The 20,523-nt window shown below is 41.0% G+C and overlaps 1 protein-coding gene across 1 annotated transcript; it reads left to right on the top strand.

The window, feature by feature from the left end:
- Nucleotides 1–4,881: 4,881 nt before the first annotated feature.
- On the top strand, nt 4,882–16,866 carry LOC124123053 (L-threonine 3-dehydrogenase-like). Its single transcript, XM_046486283.2, has 5 exons — nt 4,882–5,468; nt 9,187–9,337; nt 14,226–14,322; nt 14,487–14,655; nt 16,519–16,866. Exons 1-5 carry the CDS (start codon nt 5,021–5,023, stop codon nt 16,719–16,721), a joined length of 1,068 nt encoding a protein of 355 aa, XP_046342239.1. The 5' UTR covers nt 4,882–5,020; the 3' UTR covers nt 16,722–16,866.
- The last annotated feature ends 3,657 nt before the right edge of the window (nt 16,867–20,523 follow it).

Below are 20,523 nucleotides of genomic sequence, written 5' to 3'. Positions count from 1 at the left end.
TGCGGTACAAAATAAACTGAGCATATAGATGGAAAGAGTATAATCCCGTTGTTATTTTTTGTTCAGTTAAGAGAACTGTTACATAAGAATAATTCGCCAGACACTCTAATTTACAATAAACAAAACACGAATGTAAGTTTTATATTCACTAAATATATAATAATAAACTATTGTGAATGTATTTTCCGTTGCGTTCACGTTAATGCAGCCATTATGTATGGCATATTACGTCAATTAGAGTGAGTGAGTATGGTTTTACGCCGCTTTTAGCAATATTCCAGCAATATCACGGCGGGGGACACCAGAAATGACGTCAATTAGAAGTCAGCTGCTCTAGCAGAACAGAACTTTGGTTGATGAAGATATGAGTTGACAATCAAATATAGGGCAAAAAAACAAATATTAGTATTTGTCACCGATTACACCGATTCTTTCAATATTGATAAATAACATTCAATTTTTTTAAATCTTTTTGTTGTTTCATTATAGGTGATATATTTAGAGGAATATTTATGTTTTATCTATCAGTGAAACAATTGATATATCATAAATATAGTCTTCAAAAAAAGAAATGCAAAGGCCAGATTTGTGTGAGGTAGGAAAATAGATTTATACGAGGAACCGTACAAGGTATTGATCCAAAATGTTGTGGAGGGAACACTTGGCGATTGTAGTCATCTCAGTTATTGGTACATAGGAAAAGTCCAAGGTGAAGGTCAGCTACTATAAAGAACGCGTATGTCCCTCTTTGGAATCGATAGCGGCCTGACATCTCCTGCCCGTGGAAGAGACGAGCATGCGAATCACATCCTGGGGAATAGTAGCCCATTCGGCCTGCAACGCAAAAGCCAACTGCTGCAACGTCTGGGGTTGTAGTTGACGTCGGCGTAGCCATCTACCCAATTCCTCCCACAGGTGCTCTATCGGGTTCAAACCCGGGGATCTGGAGAACATCAACGTTGTTGCTCTGTAGACAGGCTCTGCTGTATGCGGTCTAACGTTGTCCTGCTTGAATACACCGTTGCCGTTGGTTACAATTGTGAGGACGTGTGGTTGGAGAATTTCGTTGATGTATCGTTGAGCAGTAAGATTGCCCTGGATATGGACCAAACCGGTCCTGCCATGATGAGAGATATCCGCCTACATCATAACGCTACCCCCACCAAACCTGTTCACTTCCTGTATGCAGTTTCCGGCGTAACTAATGTAACGACCCGTGCTTTTCCATCTCCTCGACGGAGGACAAATCTTGATTCGTCGCTGAACCAGACATGTCTCCATCGCAGTTGAGGCCTACCCTGTGTTGACGATACCAATGCAGTCATTGTTGGCGATGTTGTCGACTCAATATGACGCGTCGAACAGGACGTCTTGCTCGTAGACCTGCTGCTCTTAAACGCTTTCGTACGATCTGGTCAGAGATTCTGCGCAGTCCGGGTATTTCGGATACAGTTGAGGTGGCTGTGTTAGTCCTTTAACGTAGGTGGCGCAGTCGGATGTAGCGATCTTGGGCGGGGGTTGCTATTCTCAGTCGTCCCGACCTTGGCTGATCACGTGTTGACCCATGCTGTTGAAACTGATCCCATAGCCTTGTGATGGTGCTGGGCGCTACATTGAAAACCCTGGGTACAGCTGATCGGGATTCCCTTGCCTGCCTTGCAGGACGGGTAATTTGATATCGAGAGGACTACGAGAGTGATTCCAGGGGTTAGTGTGGGTTACCGAAATGCGAGTCGTGGAGATATAGAGGATGATCATTCTATGGTAAGGGATGTGTTTTCAGTCCATTATCATTATCTTTTCAAATGAACCACCAGTGATGTTGGAACAAAATGGTGGTCAAGGCATATTTATTTGTTTAGAGATACCAAATCTATTTGCATTATTGTACGCAGACGATGTATTGTCTGTTGCGAACAGTGTTTTACAGCAGCAAAAGAAAGCATACGTTCTTGAAAATATCTGTAAATCCAGTGGAATTGAAGTACATTTTAATAAAACTGAAATTATTGTGTTTCGACAACGCTGGAGATTAAAAAGCTACGAAGAATGGTATTTAAAAAAAGAAAGAATTGAAGCTGTGAATTTTTATAAATATTTGGGAACGGTTTTCTCTCCAAAGTTGTCGAGGAGCAAAACATTCCGTCGTGGTCTTTTAGCTAAAGAAAAACCAATCAATCAGTTATCTATCAAATACTATCAAAAGAATGATTGATAACCATCATTCCACTTCGCCTTTAAAACATTTGACAGTGTTGTCGTTGCGATCTTGTGTTATAGAGCTGAGGTTTGGTGAACATCGTACAGAAATTGAAAATGTACAAATATCCTTCTGTAAACGTATCTTCGTATCTCGAAGAATACACCTAATGGTATTTTACTTGGCATGTGTGGTAGACTCTATCTGCAGTCTGTCTGTATGAAAATATTTGTGCACACTTTTTCATCTTGACTCTCACCCATTATGTTGGACATAGTGACATAGTTTACATCAGTTAAAACATACTATTTCTAGCATAACAATTAAAGCCATCAACAAATAACGGTAAATTGCATGTGAGTATAGTGTTCTTCGAATTTGCATCCGCTTTCAATACCATACAGCCTGGATGTGAGGCGGACGATAGTAACACAGGAAATGGTCACAGCATTTAAGAAATAACTCATGTTTTAATCCAGTTGGTATTGATAAAATGGTAATAGAAGTTGTAGACAGGCATAAATATCTTGGCACAATCACTGATTCAAAACCCACATGGAATGCAAACATAGTTGTAGTTTTTATGTCGTCTTTCTGTATAATTTAGTTTGACCGAGATATTGCTGATATAGGTGTTTATGTGTGAAGTTCAGTAAGTATAATAGCTTACCAGTTGCTAGTATACAACGAATGTATACGTGGTGCTTGTGATTTGATAAGGGTGGATGATAAACAGCTGCAACTACAGATAAAGGTTACATTTGTTTGCCTAACTCTATCTGACAAGCACAATGAGAGATGCGGTCCTGTCTGACATGCGTTGTCGGGTTGACCCTTTGCAGTCTAAAGATAATGGAACGTTGTCAGTTAGTTGTAATAATTTCTTATTTCACAATTTCCAACTTGATAAAACATTTGTAAAACTTTGTCCATTTACCCCATGTTAATAGTATTAGCAAATACCTACATGTACATACATTTTTTTCATGAATGATTTTTTATATACATAACTCCAGATGGCGTGATGTAGTACGCTATATCAATAATGTAGTGTCCTGTTACTGAATATGTTGTCTGTATATAGTTTCATTTTTCAACATTTTGATAATAACTGCTCCCTTGACTGTGAGGATTAGGAGTCTGAAGAGCTAAGGTTATTTGCAGAATGTCACTTTAGCATCTTAGCCCTCTGGAGCCCATTGTGGCTTTTATGTTACATAACACTTTAACCAGTGGGGATGTACATGTATACTGTCTTTAGGAGTTGTCTCCCCCCAATGACCGTAAATTTCTACATTTCGCAAGTCATCGTGTAGTTTCGTACTAATTGCCGACTCAGTATGTGACGATCCCCTAGATCATCAAAGATGGCGGCCTCCTTGTAGAAGATTTGCTTCTCTTCAGCAGTGTAATGCCAGAGTAGTATACATTCTTTCGGGAAACAACTCGTTTCGCAAACCGTTTCTTCATCTTCATTGGATATATACACAGCATTTTTTGATGAGTGTGTGGTGTTAATGTATTTTGATCTTTTGTAATTTGGCGTTAAATCCCACTGTGGCATAAGAAATGAAAAGGGGAGATAACTCTCAAGTGTTTTATTTGTTTGTTTGTTTTAAATTAAAAGAAACGTTAATTTTGTGTTAAATTATCAGTAAAATAATCTTTAAATAATTTATTGAAGTGAAACTTAAATTTACTTTGCAATAAAATGTTTTGGAAAGCCTTTTTTTCGCAAAATGAGCTTACGTCCTAGAAGAAATTACGTCTTGGATACAACTCACCTGAGGTGGAAGTTTGCGAAATGCAGTGGCTTCACATTCATCGAATGCTTAAAACGTGGACTCCCTTTCTGTCAGAACACAGACAGAAATTGCTTCCTTACATTCCATATCTGAACAATCCAACCACTGACAGTCTTCAATTCCGTCCAAAACTTGGATAGATGTGGATGAATTTTATCTTGAGTGATTTTGACTTGTTACAGTCTTGTTCTCTGCAATGTTGAATTAATATTGAATTTTGTTATTGAATAGTAATAGTTTGATAGAAGAAACACTTTGTTTGAGTTCATTATATGATTATGCAGCACAAATGCTACATTTGTTTTCTCGGTTACTTTTCAAAATGTCACCAACATTTCACCTGAGATGTTCAAATATAACAGAAAGCATTAACATAAACAAGTATTTTATGTTTAGACACTTGGATCAGGTTGTGGGCACTAGGGGGTTAAATGGCATGGCAAACAGTTTTGAAACCTAGCGCGAATAATTCACGAAAAACAATGCATAAATTACCAGTTACAGAGTTACAAACGTGACAGACAATATTAACGTATAGCTTATTTTCTGCTACTTTAAAGGAGGGTTCATTAATTTCATGAACCAAGAAGTGAATTACGTTTACCACAAGTTTTAGTTGTCAATAGATAGGCTTCGAATTTGTCTAAAAATATTTAGTGATGTCTAAAAGTCCAATTCGTGATATCGATAGTTCATTTTACGGTGTCGCTTGTTCCATTTATTATATCTAAAATTACATCATTTCTGTTGACATTTAATAATCGAATTTGTTATATAAATAAATGGCGTATTGATATAATAAAAGTGGGAATAAAGAGTAAAACGGCGCCTCTTATAATATATAGCGATTTTGTCCCTTTCAGTCTACCATAGGAAACGACCTTGTTCTACTTTGCTCGGCATTGAGCAGGTGAGGTTTCGACTCTTATCTTCCAGCGTCCAACCGTCTGTCACGAAGGCAGTACATGCTCTCCTCTCAGCCCAGTAACACACTGCTAGTTGCACCAGCGGAAACATGGCTTCCAACATCCCTAAAATCATGAAGGCACTTGTCAAGAAGAACGAAGAAGAGTCGTATGTCTATGAAAGCATTCCTGTGCCCGATCCAACGGGAGATGAGGTGCTCATCAAAGTAGATTCTGTGGCAATCTGTGGCTCCGACATCAACCTGTACAAATGGAATGACGTGGCACGTGTGATCGCCACCATTCCCTTTGTCCCAGGTCACGAGTGTGCAGGGACTGTGGTCAAGTGCGGACCTGAAGCCCAGCTCACAGTTGGGGCCAAAGTCGGGGTGGAGAATCACTACTACTGCGGGTCATGTCACCAGTGCAAGTATGACAACAGGGCGATATGCAGGAATATGGGCCAGTTCGGCCACGGCAAACAGACCCAGCATGGGGGGTGCTCTGAGTACACGATTGTGCCAGCCCGCTACCTGTACGTCTTGAAAAGAAATTTGTGTGAGTAGTCCAAGGGGGGTAACTCCGTCTGTTCTAATCTTGTGAATGTCCGGAAATGATTTTGCAGAAATCATCCGTTTGATTGTTGTAGCGCTATGCGTGTAAAAGATGATCTCGTTTAATCGACAAACTTAGTTTGGAAGTAGAAGAAGAATCTATTCAATGGCAAAATCATGAAGATATTTTAGTGGTTGTCTTTTAATATCGAATAAACTTAAAGGGGCACTGATCTAACGCAATTCCCCGGACTGGTTGTTGCCTTTGTTATTGTTTTTTCCCCCGTGAGTACCCGGATGATACGCAACGCAACTGAGCGTGACCAGAGACTGGGCTACCGTCTGCAAGGGCAGCTAAATAAACTTGGAGGCTGGAGGCAATATTTGTTTTACGAATTTTTGCATAAACACTGATTGGTTAACTGTGATCTATAAAGATTTCGACAAAGGGCGCATGTAAATAAATTTCTTCAGCCTAAACAAACAGACAAAAAGAACAGCGGAGCTCATCAGATTTGGAAATACCCCAAATGGTTAAAGTTTAATATTAAAAAAAGTATCTATGCAGTGAAAGCATTTTCGGATTTCGGATTGCGTCGATAATACGATTACTACTCCCTTGTTGTCATCCACGTTTTCTTGTATAACCCTACACTTGTGTATTTGTCGTCATTCACTTGATGCTCAGTTAATGAATTTATTACAGGTACAATTAGTGGTAGCACCCCTTAGATTACCTGACAAAGGTTCCCATATGGCATTTATTGTGTCTGGGGTAATTATTCAATCTAAATCCAGGTTTGAAGTGAGGTGAAATGTGTGTTATGTAATATGCACGTGGCAGACCAGCAAGAGGTGAATGATCAGTTGATTTACTTTTCGTTCCAAGTCATCAAAGGATTTACAGAAAATACGCTGATTGATTAATTACTGTTATCTTGCACAGTGGATAAGTCAAGAGTGAGTGTTTACATGTCTAGGTTTACTAAAACAAAGGGAATACACTCATATCATGGCGTGAAGTGCCGATGTAAAAACAACATACTTTGTTCAAACGGTTAACTGATAATACGTTGATTGATTGATCACTGTTATCTGTCACTCAATGGATTTTTTAGGAACCGTGGACGTTATGAAAATAGTTGTCACTTGGGCTTTCTCAGCCGACCCTTGAGACTTGACACCTATGTGAAACACCTGAAACAATCCAAGTGATCAGTTGAGAAACGAACACGGGTTATAATATCCCGAAACGATATATATCTTTTAAAATATTTGATTGTTACGGAGACACGTGACACAGAATAAGTTTCTTTGTACAGCTGCAGACGAGTGGGATATTGTTCCTTTGTGTGGATATTCACGGATACATTCCTCGAACAAGGAAGCTCCTAAAATTTATACACATAAATTTGGTAGGTTGCAATTATGGTATTTGCATTTTGTTTTCCTTCATTGGAACCGATTCGTTCTTGTTTCTCTACGTCTTGGTTGGGAAATTCTTCAATGCACGATAGACGTTGTTTTCACAGGTCTTTTCCTTTGTAAGCGTGTATATATTACCGTCAATTTGTAAAATGTGATTCTCTCAGGCAATTTATAAAATGTGTAAATATTTCAGTCATTTTGACTCAAAAATCTGTCCATATTGATTGAGATGATCAAAAGGGCCTACAAACATCACAACAGATTATTATGTAGGATTAGAAGCCAAACAACATAGAAATGTACTTTTCAACGTAACATTTTCAGTCTCTTGGTGATGACATTAAACATCAAAATGTTGGGAATTCGTTATCATAATAATACAAATGGAAATGTTTTTTAGTCAGTTTTAATAAATTTGAAAATGTTACACATTTTGACATTAAAAAAATATACACACTATAAAAAAGCAATGCTCAGGTGAAATGTTTACTTTGTGTTGCAAGTCAAAATAGTGTTAGCGAAAATCGCAAAATTACCAAGCAAGTGACTTATCAAATCTTCGTCACCATTACCGATGCTACCTACAAAGATACCTGACCGCCTCCGTGGTCTTGTGGTAGAGCGTCCGCCCGGAGAGCGGAAGGTCCAGGGTTCGATCCCGGGCCGCGTCATACAAAAAGACGTTAAAAGATTGTACTTGTTGTTACCCTGTCTGGCGCTCGGCATTAAGGGGCTAAAACAAGGACTGGTCGGCTCGGAGTCAGTATACTGTGTCTGAGTGGGGTATTCATGTTAAACTGCGGCATGGTATCTCAGTGAGCTAGCACTATAAATCGGCATCAGTCCGGACTAGTACAAGCAGCCACACACACACATACACGTGCATGCACGTCGCTATATAAGTGCAATAATCTTGGACGCGACGTTAAACTCAATTTCACCTCACCTCACCTACAAAGATACCTACATTTCCTCATTTTCTCGAAAACTGTATTTCATTTTGTTGATCAATGTGACCATACGCCTTATTACTACCCATAAAAGTGACTGATGCGCTTACGAATTGCGCAGCAGAGGTCGCGAACTAGTCTAGATTTCTGCTATACATCCGGGTACTCACTGGGAAAAAACAATAACAAAGGCAACAACCAGTCCCGGGGAATTGCGTTAGATCAGTGCCCCTTTAAACTCGAGAATAGATAGATCTACTGTTTTTAAACATTCAAACAAGATTCAAATAAGGGTCAAGTGACTCTTTTATACTATCAAATGTTGTTGACTATATTGACACTTTGACTGTGTTATGAAAATGTTAAGAAAACATTGACCTCTCAGGACGCCTATATAGTGGCCGGGAAGGTTAAGATGAAAATAGTGCACTTCTGGTCCAAAGCACCGAACATTTCTGGTTATGGATCCAGCATAGTAGCTCCCTCTGGTGGTAGAAAATCCAAGGATGCCGCCAATATAGCTGAAATCTCAAATGATATCAATCTATTGTCAATATATAATGAACAACAAAAGAAACGCAAGTGTAGATTATGGTTGATAAAATATATAATTTGCAATATTGACAGTAGCGGGTGACCTCGACTAGGTGAACACTACCAAGCTGACTGTCGTTCATTTCTCGATGAACGTCAGTATGTCACGTGATTACGTTGTCAATGTGTATCAGTAATGTTCAGCATCAGGTCCAAGTCTTCCGCCAGGTTCGCCCCACACAGATAGAGTTCCCATGGAGTTTCTACAATATGGCATTCTCTGTCACCAGATATGACACCAAGGGGTACTTTTTGAGCGTGACGATTTCTAGTAAACATTCATGTGGTAATCAAACACACGCCCTCAAAGTTGTTAACAGCTGTTTGACATGTCAGAAAAAGAAATTAAAATGTATGGATATTTTTATGTCTTGTGGTTTCAAGTATTTAAATGCAACTTGTGTTTCTTTTGCTGTTGAGTGTATCATACTTTTCTGGTCAATTTATACAAACTATCATTGTAATATATTCAGGGTTATTGTAAGGATGCTGTGTATAATTCACATCAATATATGAAATGGAGTCAACTCAAGGTTATTGACTGCCATACTGCCATGTGCCTGAAACAATCTGTTTTACTTATTCTGTCACATACAGATACAAAATAACATGTATAATACTGATTTAGCAAGTGTAAAGACGAAGAGCAAATAGTACTCGATTCCCGGAAAGCCTTTGATTGACATGAAACCGTTTTCTAAACATTTTAGCAGTCAAGTGACTTGGTGTCTTTTTGTTCCTTTAAACCAGCTGCTGATGAGATCGCCCTGCTGGAACCCTTAGGCGTATCCCATAATGCAATAGAGAAGCTGGAGGTGAAAGGAGAAGATGTACTCGTCATTGGCTGTGGGCCTGTCGGACTCCTTGCTATTGCTTCAGCCAAGGCTCTTGGTGCTAACAGGTGACATAAACGCAAATCGCCCCCTCACACACAGTGGCGTCCAGTGTTACCATGGCCCTCCTCACACCCTGTAATAGCGTCCTCGTACTATAGCTCTCCTCACACCCTGTAATAGCGTCCTCGTACTATCGCTCTCCTCACACCAAGTGATGGCGTCCGGTGTTACTATCACTCTCCTCACACCCTGCAATAGCGTCGTCGTACTATCGCTCTCCTCACACCCAGTGATGGCGTCCGGTGTTACTATCACTCTCCTCACACCCTGTAATAGCGTCCTCGTACTATCGCTCTCCTCACACCCTGTGATGGCGTCCGGTGTTACTATCACTCTCCTCACACCCTGTAATAGCGTCCTCGTACTATCGCTCTCCTCAACACCCACTGATGGCCACCAGTGTAACTATCACCCTCCTCACACCCAGTGATGGCGTTCGGTGTTACTATCGCCCTCCTCAACACCCACTGATGGCGTCCAGTGTTACTATCGCTCTCCTCACAACCAGTGATGGCGTTCGGTGTTACTATCGCCCTCCTCAACACCCACTGATGGCGTCCAGTGTTACTATCACTCTCCTCACACCTAGTGATGGCGTCCAGTGTTACTATCACTCTCCTCACAACCAGTGATGGCGTCCAGTGTTACTATCACTCTCCTCACACCCAGTGATGGCGTTCGGTGTTACTATCGCCCTCCTCAACACCCACTGATGGCGTCCAGTGTTCCTATCACTCTGCTCACACCCAGTGATGGCGTCCAATGTTACTATCACTCTCCTCAACACACAGTGATGGCGTCCAGTGTTACTATCGCCCTCCTTACACCCAGTAATAGCGTCCTCGTACTATCGCTCTCCTCACACCAAGTGATGGCGTCCGGTGTTACTATCACTCTCCTCACACCCTGCAATAGCGTCCTCGTACTATCGCTCTCCTCACACCCAGTGATGGCGTCCGGTGTTACTATCACTCTCCTCACACCCTGTAATAGCGTCCTCGTACTATCGCTCTCCTCACACCCAGTGATGGCGTCCGGTGTTACTATCACTCTCCTCACACCCTGTAATAGCGTCCTCGTACTATCGCTCTCCTCAACACCCACTGATGGCCACCAGTGTAACTATCACCCTCCTCACACCCAGTGATGGCGTTCGGTGTTACTATCGCCCTCCTCAACACCCACTGATGGCGTCCAGTGTTACTATCGCTCTCCTCACAACCAGTGATAGCGTTCGGTGTTACTATCGCCCTCCTCAACACCCACTGATGGCGTCCAGTGTTACTATCACTCTCCTCACACCTAGTGATGGCGTCCAGTGTTACTATCACTCTCCTCACAACCAGTGATGGCGTCCAGTGTTACTATCACTCTCCTCACACCCAGTGATGGCGTTCGGTGTTACTATCGCCCTCCTCAACACCCACTGATGGCGTCCAGTGTTCCTATCACTCTGCTCACACCCAGTGATGGCGTCCAATGTTACTATCACTCTCCTCAACACACAGTGATGGCGTCCAGTGTTACTATCGCCCTCCTTACACCCAGTGATGGCGTCCAGTGTTACTATCGCTCTCCTCACACCCCGTGATGTCGTCCAGTGTTACTATCACTCTCCTCAACACACAGTAATGGCGTCCAGTGTTACTATCACTCTCCTCAACACACAGTAATAGCGTCCTCGTACTATCACCCTCCTCACACCCAGTGATGGCGTTCGGTGTTACTATCGCTCTCCTCACACCTAGTCATGGCGTCCTGTGTTACTATCGCCCTCGTCATACCCAGTCATGGTACCAGTGTTAATTTAATTAATGTGCAGCTTCAGTCAGAAAGTCCTCTCCGAACTTTACGTTGTACGAAATACTAGGTACATGCCCACTTAATGTACATCTTTCAAAGAAGACTATATTATTGGTTTGGGGCATAGTACGTAAATAACTCGAGTAACCCCTAGAAATACCCGTATTTAGCCTTCATTAGAATGTATACCAATATCAATGGAAGCCTATTTTTGTGTTCAAGGCCAGAACACACAAATATGTAGCACCTACATTTGCCTGAGAGACGTCATTGATCCACCATATTTTGTAGACAATTGCTTTAAAGGAGTAATAAACTTGAAGGAGTATTAGAAGTATATATCTCCTATTGTTGATAGTAATCTCACATCCAAATGTGAAAGTTACATGGAATACAAATCATTACTTGCCGTTTGCGTTCCCCAGGGTTTCTCATTAATGATAATTATATATGGTCCAAGTAAATACTATTAGAACTGGCCTAACCTATGCACGCCTATCGTAGTCTGTATGCACCAAAAGACATAAAACAATGTCCTGCTTCCTAGGGCAGCACCAATCAATGAAACGTTCGAGACGCATGGCTTGTGAAACTCAACGGGTTATCACATTTCAAACAGCAACACTTCATTCAAATGTGTTTGGATAGACAATACGGGTGACCAATTTAGAGATAACATATTTTCTAACACTGTCCAAGATATACTGGAAAAGGGAGTTGACACAATATATGATAACATTGATGATAGCATTAGATATATCACAGCTGCGTTATGCACTGCTGCTTCATGTATGGAAAACAGTAATTGCAAACAAAAACTCACATCAGTAATGGCTTGATAGTGAATGCCAATTCCTGAAGAAAGAACGATGTAGATGTTTGAATAAGTTTCGCAGGTATGCAAGGAACGAATACCATGGTTTGTGTAGGAATAGAAAGAGGAATATTACAAACGTAAACGAGATATTCTGGAGTTTTGGTCTACTGTAAAAAATCTCAGCCTCAGAACAAGCTTAAAATCGGTTTTTTACATTTTCTTACATTTTCAAGAATTATTCTCTAATCCTAATGATAGAAACGAAGACGATTTGGGGAAGTTCAATTTGGATGATAATCATTCTAACGATGTGACAACAGACATTTTCGATTCTCCAATCACCAAGAAAGAAATATTAATCACTTAAAGAATACTAAGGCATCAGGTGCGGATAAAGATATTTCCAAAAACATAAAAACTTCATCAGACATATTGGTTCTTTATCTTAAACTGATCTTCAATTTTATATTAGAGAATTATTACTTTCCTGTAAATTGGTCACTTGGCTTTATTATTCGGCTTCGGCTTCACTAACAAGTAACTCTGACTGATACAAAGAACTTTTGAGGAATTGTGATTCTTAGTGTATTCAATACAGTTTTTACATATATCATTAATACAGTGTGATGCTTTGGGCAGACAATCTGGGTTTTGACAAGAATATAGCACAATTGATAACGTTTCTATTTTACTGTATTATACAAAGATATCTAACAACATAGGGTGGCAAATTATATGCCTTATTTGTAGATTTTGCGAAAGCATTTGACTCTGTCATAGAGATAAACTCTGGGAGCTATTTAGAACGCATGGACTTAGTCGCAAAATGGGGAAATCATTGTGCTGTATCTATCACAATGAAAAGTGTGTGTAATAACAATACTGTTTCAGATACGTTTGGTTGTAATAGGGGTGTTAGCCAAAGGTGTATTTTAAGTACTTTTCTCTTTTCTTTCTTTATAAATGAATTATCAGAGCAAATCAAGGAAAATTGCACAGATGGTATTTTACTAACATATTGTCATGCTCTGTGCATATTAATAAGGCTGCTTTACAAGCTAAGAAGTGACATTTTTCAAAACCTTTAGCAACTTGTTAATGTAATACATTTTTTTAAAATCTTTGACACTAAAAGTAGCCCAATTTTAATGTATGGAGCCGAAATGTGGAGATTCAGAAATATAAATACTATTGAAAAGATTCATTTATAAGCTTGTAAGAACCGTCTCGCTCTTAAACCTAGCACTCCAAATATAGATGGTGAATGTGGAAGATACCCATTGTACATAGACGGTACATATAAAGGATAATAAATGCTGGTTAACATTATTAAATATGCCAAATTCAAATTTTTGTGTGGACTGAAAAAAATATGTCTGCCAGAGCGATTTATTATTGACCTTTCACAGACTTTAAAAAGCATGTACTTCAAAAAATAGTTATCTTCTCTACTTTTGTCCAATGAATTACATCACTATTTGGATATCAAAATAAACCTAAGTAAAGAGCACTGTGTATTTGAAATAGATTGAAGGAAATTCCGAGTGACGTTAGCCCGATTTAGATGCAGCTCGCACGATCTCCTTACTGAAGCAGGTAGACACTGCAGCATTCAAAGAGAAAACACAATCTGTCAACTGTGTAGTTATAATAATTGAGAAGATGAATATCATTTTTACTTATTTGTCTATTTTATGTGGACATTAATAACCAATTCATTAATGATAATTTTTTCAAGCAAGAATCTTCACTTGTGTAAATTTTACTTAGTAATTAAGACTAAAAATACTGTCACACTTAAAAGTCTGTCAATGTTCATTTCCATGCCAAGAATCTTAGTAAGCATGCACCTACTCAACGACATAATGTATTTTAACACTTTTCATGGGTATGGATATATATTCTATTGTATAAATGTACCCTCAACTACTTTGTATAATGTACTACAGGCCTCTGACCTTCTCAGGGGCGGTGGGGTAACCTAGTGGTTAATGCGTTCGCTCGTCACGCCGAAGACTCGGGTTCGATTCCCCATGTGGGTACAATATGTGAAGCTCATTTCTGGTGTCCCCCACCGTGATATTGCTGGATTAGTGCTCAAAGCGGCGTAAAACCATACTCACTCACTCAGGCCTTCTCAGTATTTAGAAATAAAGATTGATTGATTGGTTGGTTGGTTGATTGATGTGGTAGTGCATCCGATCGCACTCTGTCTCTGTACCTCATGTTATGTTTCATAGTTTGCTTATACTAATTATTCGTTATATCATTAGGGTGATTGGGGCTGATATTGACGACTCCAGACTAGAACTAGCTAAAAAGATGGGAGCCGAGGTCACCGTTAACACCCTCAACAAGTCTATCAAACAGGTAAGCACGTTATACAGCTGGACTGACTGGAACGTGTTTAACGTCAATGAAACATAATTCATTGAAATTATTCAGTGTGCAGTTTACTTCTTTTTAATTAGTTAGTTTGCAGTTATAACAAGTGCAACATATATTTCTATGAACTAACGTAATCCTTTTATCAGTTTATAGAGAGCTTCACTGACGGCCTGGGCATAGGGCGAGTGTGTGAATGTAGTGGGGCGCCACCTATGGTCAACATCAGCTTCTCTCTGCTCAGGAAGGGCGGTCGTATTGTGATGGTTGGTCTGCCCAAACAGCCTCTCCACGTGGAGAATGTACTGCAGGATATTGGTAGGCAACACAACTATCTATAGCTCCACGTGGAGAATGTACAACAGGATATAGTTAGGTAATACCACAGTGGCACCATATATAGCTCCACGTGGAGAATGTACAACAGGATATAGGTAGGTAATATCACAGTGGCACTATATATAGCTCCACGTGGAGAATGTACAACAGGATATAGTTAGGTAATATCACAGTGGCACTATATATAGCTCCACGCGGAGAATGTACAACAGGATATAGGTAGGTAATGCCACTATATATAGCTCCACGTGGAGAATTTACTGCAGGATATAGGTAGGTAATGCCACTATATATAGCTCCACGTGGAGAATGTACTTCAGGATATAGGCAGGCAATGCCACTATGTATAGCTCCACGTGGAGAATGTACTACAGGATAAAGGTAGGCAATGCCACTGTATATAGCTCTACGTGGAGAATGTACTACAGGATATAGGTAGGCAATGCCACTATGTATGGTTCCACGTGGAGAATATACTGCAGGATATAGGTAGGTAATGCCGCTATATATAGCTCCACGTGGAGAATGGACTACAGGATATAGGTAGGCAATGCCACTATATATAGCTCCACGTGGAGAATGTACTACATGATAAAGGTAGGCAACACCACCAATCTTTAGCTCCACGTGGAGAATGTACTTCATGATAAAGGTAGGCAACACCACCAATCTTTAGCTCCACGTGGAGAATGTACTACAGAATATAGGCAGGCAATGCCACTATGTATAGCTCCACGTGGAGAATGTACAACAGGATATAGGTAGGTAATGCCACTATATATAGCTCCACGTGGAGAAGGACCGCCTCCGTGATCTAGTGGTAGAGCGTCCGCCCGTAGAGCGGAAGGTCCGGGGTTCGATCCCCGGCCGCGTCATACCAAAAGACGTTAAAAGATGGTACTTGTTGTTACCCTGTCTGGCGCTCGGCATAAAGGGGCTAAAACAAGGACTGGTCGGCTCGGAGTCAGTATACTGTGTCTGAGTTGGGTAGTCATGTTAAACTGCGGCATGGTATCTCAGTGAGCTAGCACTATAAATAGGCATTCGTCCGGACTAGTACAAGCAGCCACACATACACGTGCATACGCGTCGCTATAGAAGTGCAATAATCTTGGACACGTTAAACCCAATTTCACCTCACCTCACCACATGGAGAATGTACTACAGGATATAGGTAGGTAATGCCACTATATATAGCTCCACATGGAGAATGTACAACGGGATATAGGTAGGTAATGCCACTATATATAGCTCCACGTGGAGAATGTACAACAGGATATTGGTAGGTAATACCACTGTATATAGCTCCAATTCGAGAGTGTACTACAGGATATAGGTAGGCAATGCCACTATATATAGCTCCACGTGGAGAATGTACAACAGGATATTGGTAGGTAATGCCACTATATATAGCTCCACGTGGAGAATGTACAACAGGATATTGGTTGGTAATACCACTATATATAGCTCCACGTCGAGAGTGTACTACAGGATATAGGTAGGCAATGCCACTATGTATGGTTTCACAAGGAGAATATACTGCAAGATATAGAAGGCAATGCCACTATATATATAGCTCCACGTGGAGAATGTTCTGCAGGATCACATCAGGAATATATGTACGTGGTGAATGTTATGTAGGCTATTATACGGGCACCTCATTTGGTTTTGATAACTTGGAACACCCGGCGCACTTTGTCACTGTACAAATGTTACTCCTTAAATGAAATACAAATTGGAAAAAATCAGTCAAGGATTTTATAAAAGGGTCGAAAATAGTCACTCATCTAAACAAATGTTCGGCCCTTCCTGTGATATTCTGAACGTGACTTTTGGTTGCAGTATTCAAGTCGCTCACACTGAAGACTGTGCACGGGCGGATGATCTATCATACCTGGGGCGAGATAGAGAACTTAGTTGCAGACGGCAAGATCGATGTCAACAAGATTATCTCTCATAAATTTCCAATGTCCAAATATGAGGAGGCCTTCACGGCCCTGTTTAGTGGTAAAGCGTGCAAAATCGTCATTGACCCCAGCAACTGATTCTGAGTTGCCAAATCTGTCTCACTGCGTGGGGTTACCGTCTCTCAAGAAAGCGAAATACCACCTGTGCAGACTTTATATTGAAATAACCTAGATAACAAGAAAAATCAACTATTGCTGATAAAAATTAATACAATTATTTTAAGATGTGTTGAGTGACTTTCATAATAGTTAGGAACCTGGCAGAATTCTTCGATGCAGATTGCGAGGAAAGTTGATGAGAGAAAAAACAGTTTATGTTTTTTGATAATTTAAAACTAACACTTTTGCTTTCCCTGAAATGAGATGAGTTCAAAGTCAATGTTTTAGAAAAAAGCAAGAAGTGGTATCTGCAGGCGAGGCAACGAGCTGACTCAGCTGCGCTCGGCCAAAAGAACCTACAGATATCTGTAACGATATCATATTTCCCTTCAATGAAAGTGTCACAGTCATTTCCATAATAATAAGCAATCTCTGCTAAAAGTATTATGAAAGAAGAGTCCATTGTACGATTCCGACTAAGCCATCAGCATGAGCGGCGTGGATACCGGTAGGGAAGGACATTACAACATGTGTTGATTCCCAGATCGATACACGAAGCTAGACCCAGAATTGGTATAAAACAGACCTAAATTGTGAAATCGGTAAATAACCACACAACATCTATGAACAATCAACATGGTCTATTGAAATACACAAGATAAGGGGTTTACTTTCATAAGAGGCAATACGATTGGTAAACATACGTGGCTGCAGCAATATATCTATATGTAAGGTCCTATTTCACGAATGTCCTGTATATGTGACAGTTGAATAACTTGAAAGAAGCACGTGCTCCGTTCTTGCCCCACAGGCAGAAAAGTCGGTGTTTTCCGGGCATGCCGTCCGCACCAGGCAAGTAGATGGACGCAAGTCGGGGCATACAAATACAAGCGACAAAACCGTTTCCATATTTATGAGGAGTAGTCACAAACACGTATTGTTCACCTGAAAAGAACACGGAAACATATTTATATTCACCGCAAAAAGAAACGCGAATACCATACATGTTGGTTAATATATGAAGAACTACTCATTTACAAGAGATATTAGATTGGTTAGACGCACAAACGAACGTACTGGTATGATGTGTGAACCAACGCTCATGAACGCATCACATGTGATGTCATTGGCAATGACACAGGATGCACCATTTGTCTCGTGCAGGATTCGCGTGTAAAGTTTGGAAATCATGTGCAGCATATCGTGATAACAATAAAGACACTTGACTGCTTGTTAGTGTGCCAGTTATTGGTACACATTGGAAACATCACTTAACGTACATACTTTTCTATATGTTTCTATGGTGTGCAGACCGCCTCCGTGGTGTAGTGGTAGAGCGTCCGCCCGGAGAGCGGAGGTCCGGGGTTCGATCCCCGGCCGCGTCATACCAAAAGACGTTAAAAGCTGGTACTTGTTTTTACCCTGTCTGGCGCTCGGTATTAAGTGGGGTATTCATGTTACAACTGCGGCATGCTGTCTCAGTGAGCAAGCACTATAAATCGGCATCAGTCCGGACTAGTACAAGTTAAGCGCCACCCACCATATTTGTGAGCTGTTACTTTTGGCACTTAATGATGACTATTATAACGAGATGTACGATTGTTATAAGCCGTATATGTAAACCTCATGTGATGCAAAAGTTGTCCCAAAGCAAATTTTTCTTGCGTTCCAAAAGAATATGAGCAGAAAGGAATTTTACCGAAGACCAGAAATTGAAGGATTAGAAAACATTGAAAAACTGTTTTTGTCATGTACCTGTCATGATATCAGCAGACCATATCAGGTGTCACATAGACATACCTCTATTGCAATACAGAAAAGTCAGTAACATGTGTATGATCCACGGACATTGACCACAACTTCAACCCTACGCCTCATACTCATTACAAGTCGTTGAATGCTTCTCTGAGGCAAACGGATCCATTCTTCATGAAGTGCGGCTTCAAGTCCAGCGAGATTTTGAACTGGGGGATCACGATGTCTGATTTTCCGGCCAAGAATGTCCCAGAGATGCTCAATCGGATTAAAATCCGGACTACAGGCCGGCCAAGGAAGAGTGGCAATAGCTTCTTGACGCAAATAAGCCAAAACTGCCCGAGATCTGTGTGGTCTAGCATTGTCGTCCATGTAAACAGGTCTGAAGAGGATGATTGTCAAAATGAGGGACTACCACTGGATGAAGAACGGCATCTTGGTATTGTTCGCCATTCAGGTTTCCACGAATTGTCACCAGCGGAAGTTTGCAGCCGAAGGAAGACAACCCCATATCATGACAGACCCCCCGACACATGCTATGGTCTTTTGGATGTTCCTTCGTGCAAAACGAGTGTTACGTTGCCTCCAAACACGTATTCGACCATCAACAGTTCGTTGCAGCATTCGACACTCGTCAGACCAATGGATCCTTCTCCAGTTGGCCAAGTTCCATCGACTACGGGCACGACACCATATCAGACGATTCCGCATGTGCCTCTCAGTCAGTTGAGGACGTTTTACTGGTCTTCTGGCGTTATGACCAGCCGCTCTGAGGCGACGCCTTACGGTCATCGTCGAGAGTCTCTGATGGGTAATCCACTGCAGTCTTAAATCTGTTGAAGTGGCAAATGGATTTCCTGTGACTATCCTGAAAAGACGTCTATCCTCTCTGTTAGAGGTCTTTCGTGGCCTACCAGACCTATGCCTGTCATTGACATCATTGGTTTGACCATGTTTGACAATCAAACGAGTGTTAACACTATGATGACGACCCATTTGTCTTGCAATGGCCCTGCATGACATGCAAGCATTTTTCTTGCCTATCACTTGCCATCTTTCAGCGTTCGTTAACTTTCTCCTCACCATGGCTGATTTTCAACCTCTATTGGGTGGGGAATCTCACACAGGAGCAAAATGCAACCACGTGTCTGAAACTTGAATTTCACTATTTATAGGGTAGGGGAACTGCAGCAACACGTAAAGCACGCTTTCCTTGTGGTATCTGGACAAATTTGGGTTCATGAAACATCATCATATTTCGTATTTCTGATTCCCACACGTGAAATCAAGAGACTATGAATATGGTGGCGGTTAATTTTTGTGCATGTGTATATATAAATCAGAATTTCTGCTCGGATCGGCAAAGTCAAAACAAGGTAATTTGGTTAAAAAGTTTAACTTAAGCTTCATCGCTGATCTGATTTTGTCCAATAACCATCAAATAGCCAATTCCCTTCCACTGATTCACCCATCTGAACTAGAAATAAAAGCGGCCACTGAGACCGCTTGATATGTTTCATATTTAGATCTATGTATACTGAACCGCAAAAGAAACGTCACCATGGATAGATATATGAGAAACCTTATTTGTCCAAACACTGGAAACATACTTTGAGACATATTAAAAAGATGAAACTTGGCAAAACTGATCATCAAGGTAAAGTGAAACACAACACTAGTTTCTGAGAAAATGGCATCACAAGTCAGTATCTCGTGAGTCCGCCATGTGCTTTGATGACTGCCGTGCAACGTCAATACATGGAATGGATGAGGCGGTTGATGAAGGCCATAGGCACTTGAGCCCACACTCTTGAGGAACGCCTGACGCAGTTCAGCTGCAGTTGTCGGCCTTGGTCGGACGTCATTCAGCCGTCTATGAATCTCGTCCCACAGGTGCTCAAACGGGCGTTATAATGCTGAAACTCGTGGTTGCGGCGACGTGCCAAATGAGGTATGGCGTGTGGTCTCAAGATGTACCGAGCTGCTGTGACATCATTGCCTCTCCCTGGACCGATGTTCTGGAAGA

The sequence above is a fragment of the Haliotis rufescens genome, unplaced genomic scaffold (assembly GCF_023055435.1).
Source record: "Haliotis rufescens isolate VD_foot unplaced genomic scaffold, xgHalRufe1.0.p SCAF_28, whole genome shotgun sequence".
In the NCBI taxonomy this organism is placed as follows: Eukaryota; Metazoa; Mollusca; class Gastropoda; order Lepetellida; family Haliotidae; genus Haliotis; species Haliotis rufescens.
Note: the sequence above shows the minus strand (reverse complement) of the source record. Positions and strands in the feature narration are given on the sequence as shown.

Coding starts and splice junctions, on each gene's coding strand:
- LOC124123053 (XM_046486283.2), top strand. CDS start 5,021: ATGGCTTCCAACATCCCTAAAATCATGAAGGCACTTGTCAAGAAGAAC. Junction 5,469..9,186: donor CGTCTTGAAAAGAAATTTGT/GTGAGTAGTCCA, acceptor CCTTTAAACCAG/CTGCTGATGAGATCGCCCTG. Junction 14,656..16,518: donor GAATGTACTGCAGGATATTG/GTAGGCAACACA, acceptor TTTTGGTTGCAG/TATTCAAGTCGCTCACACTG.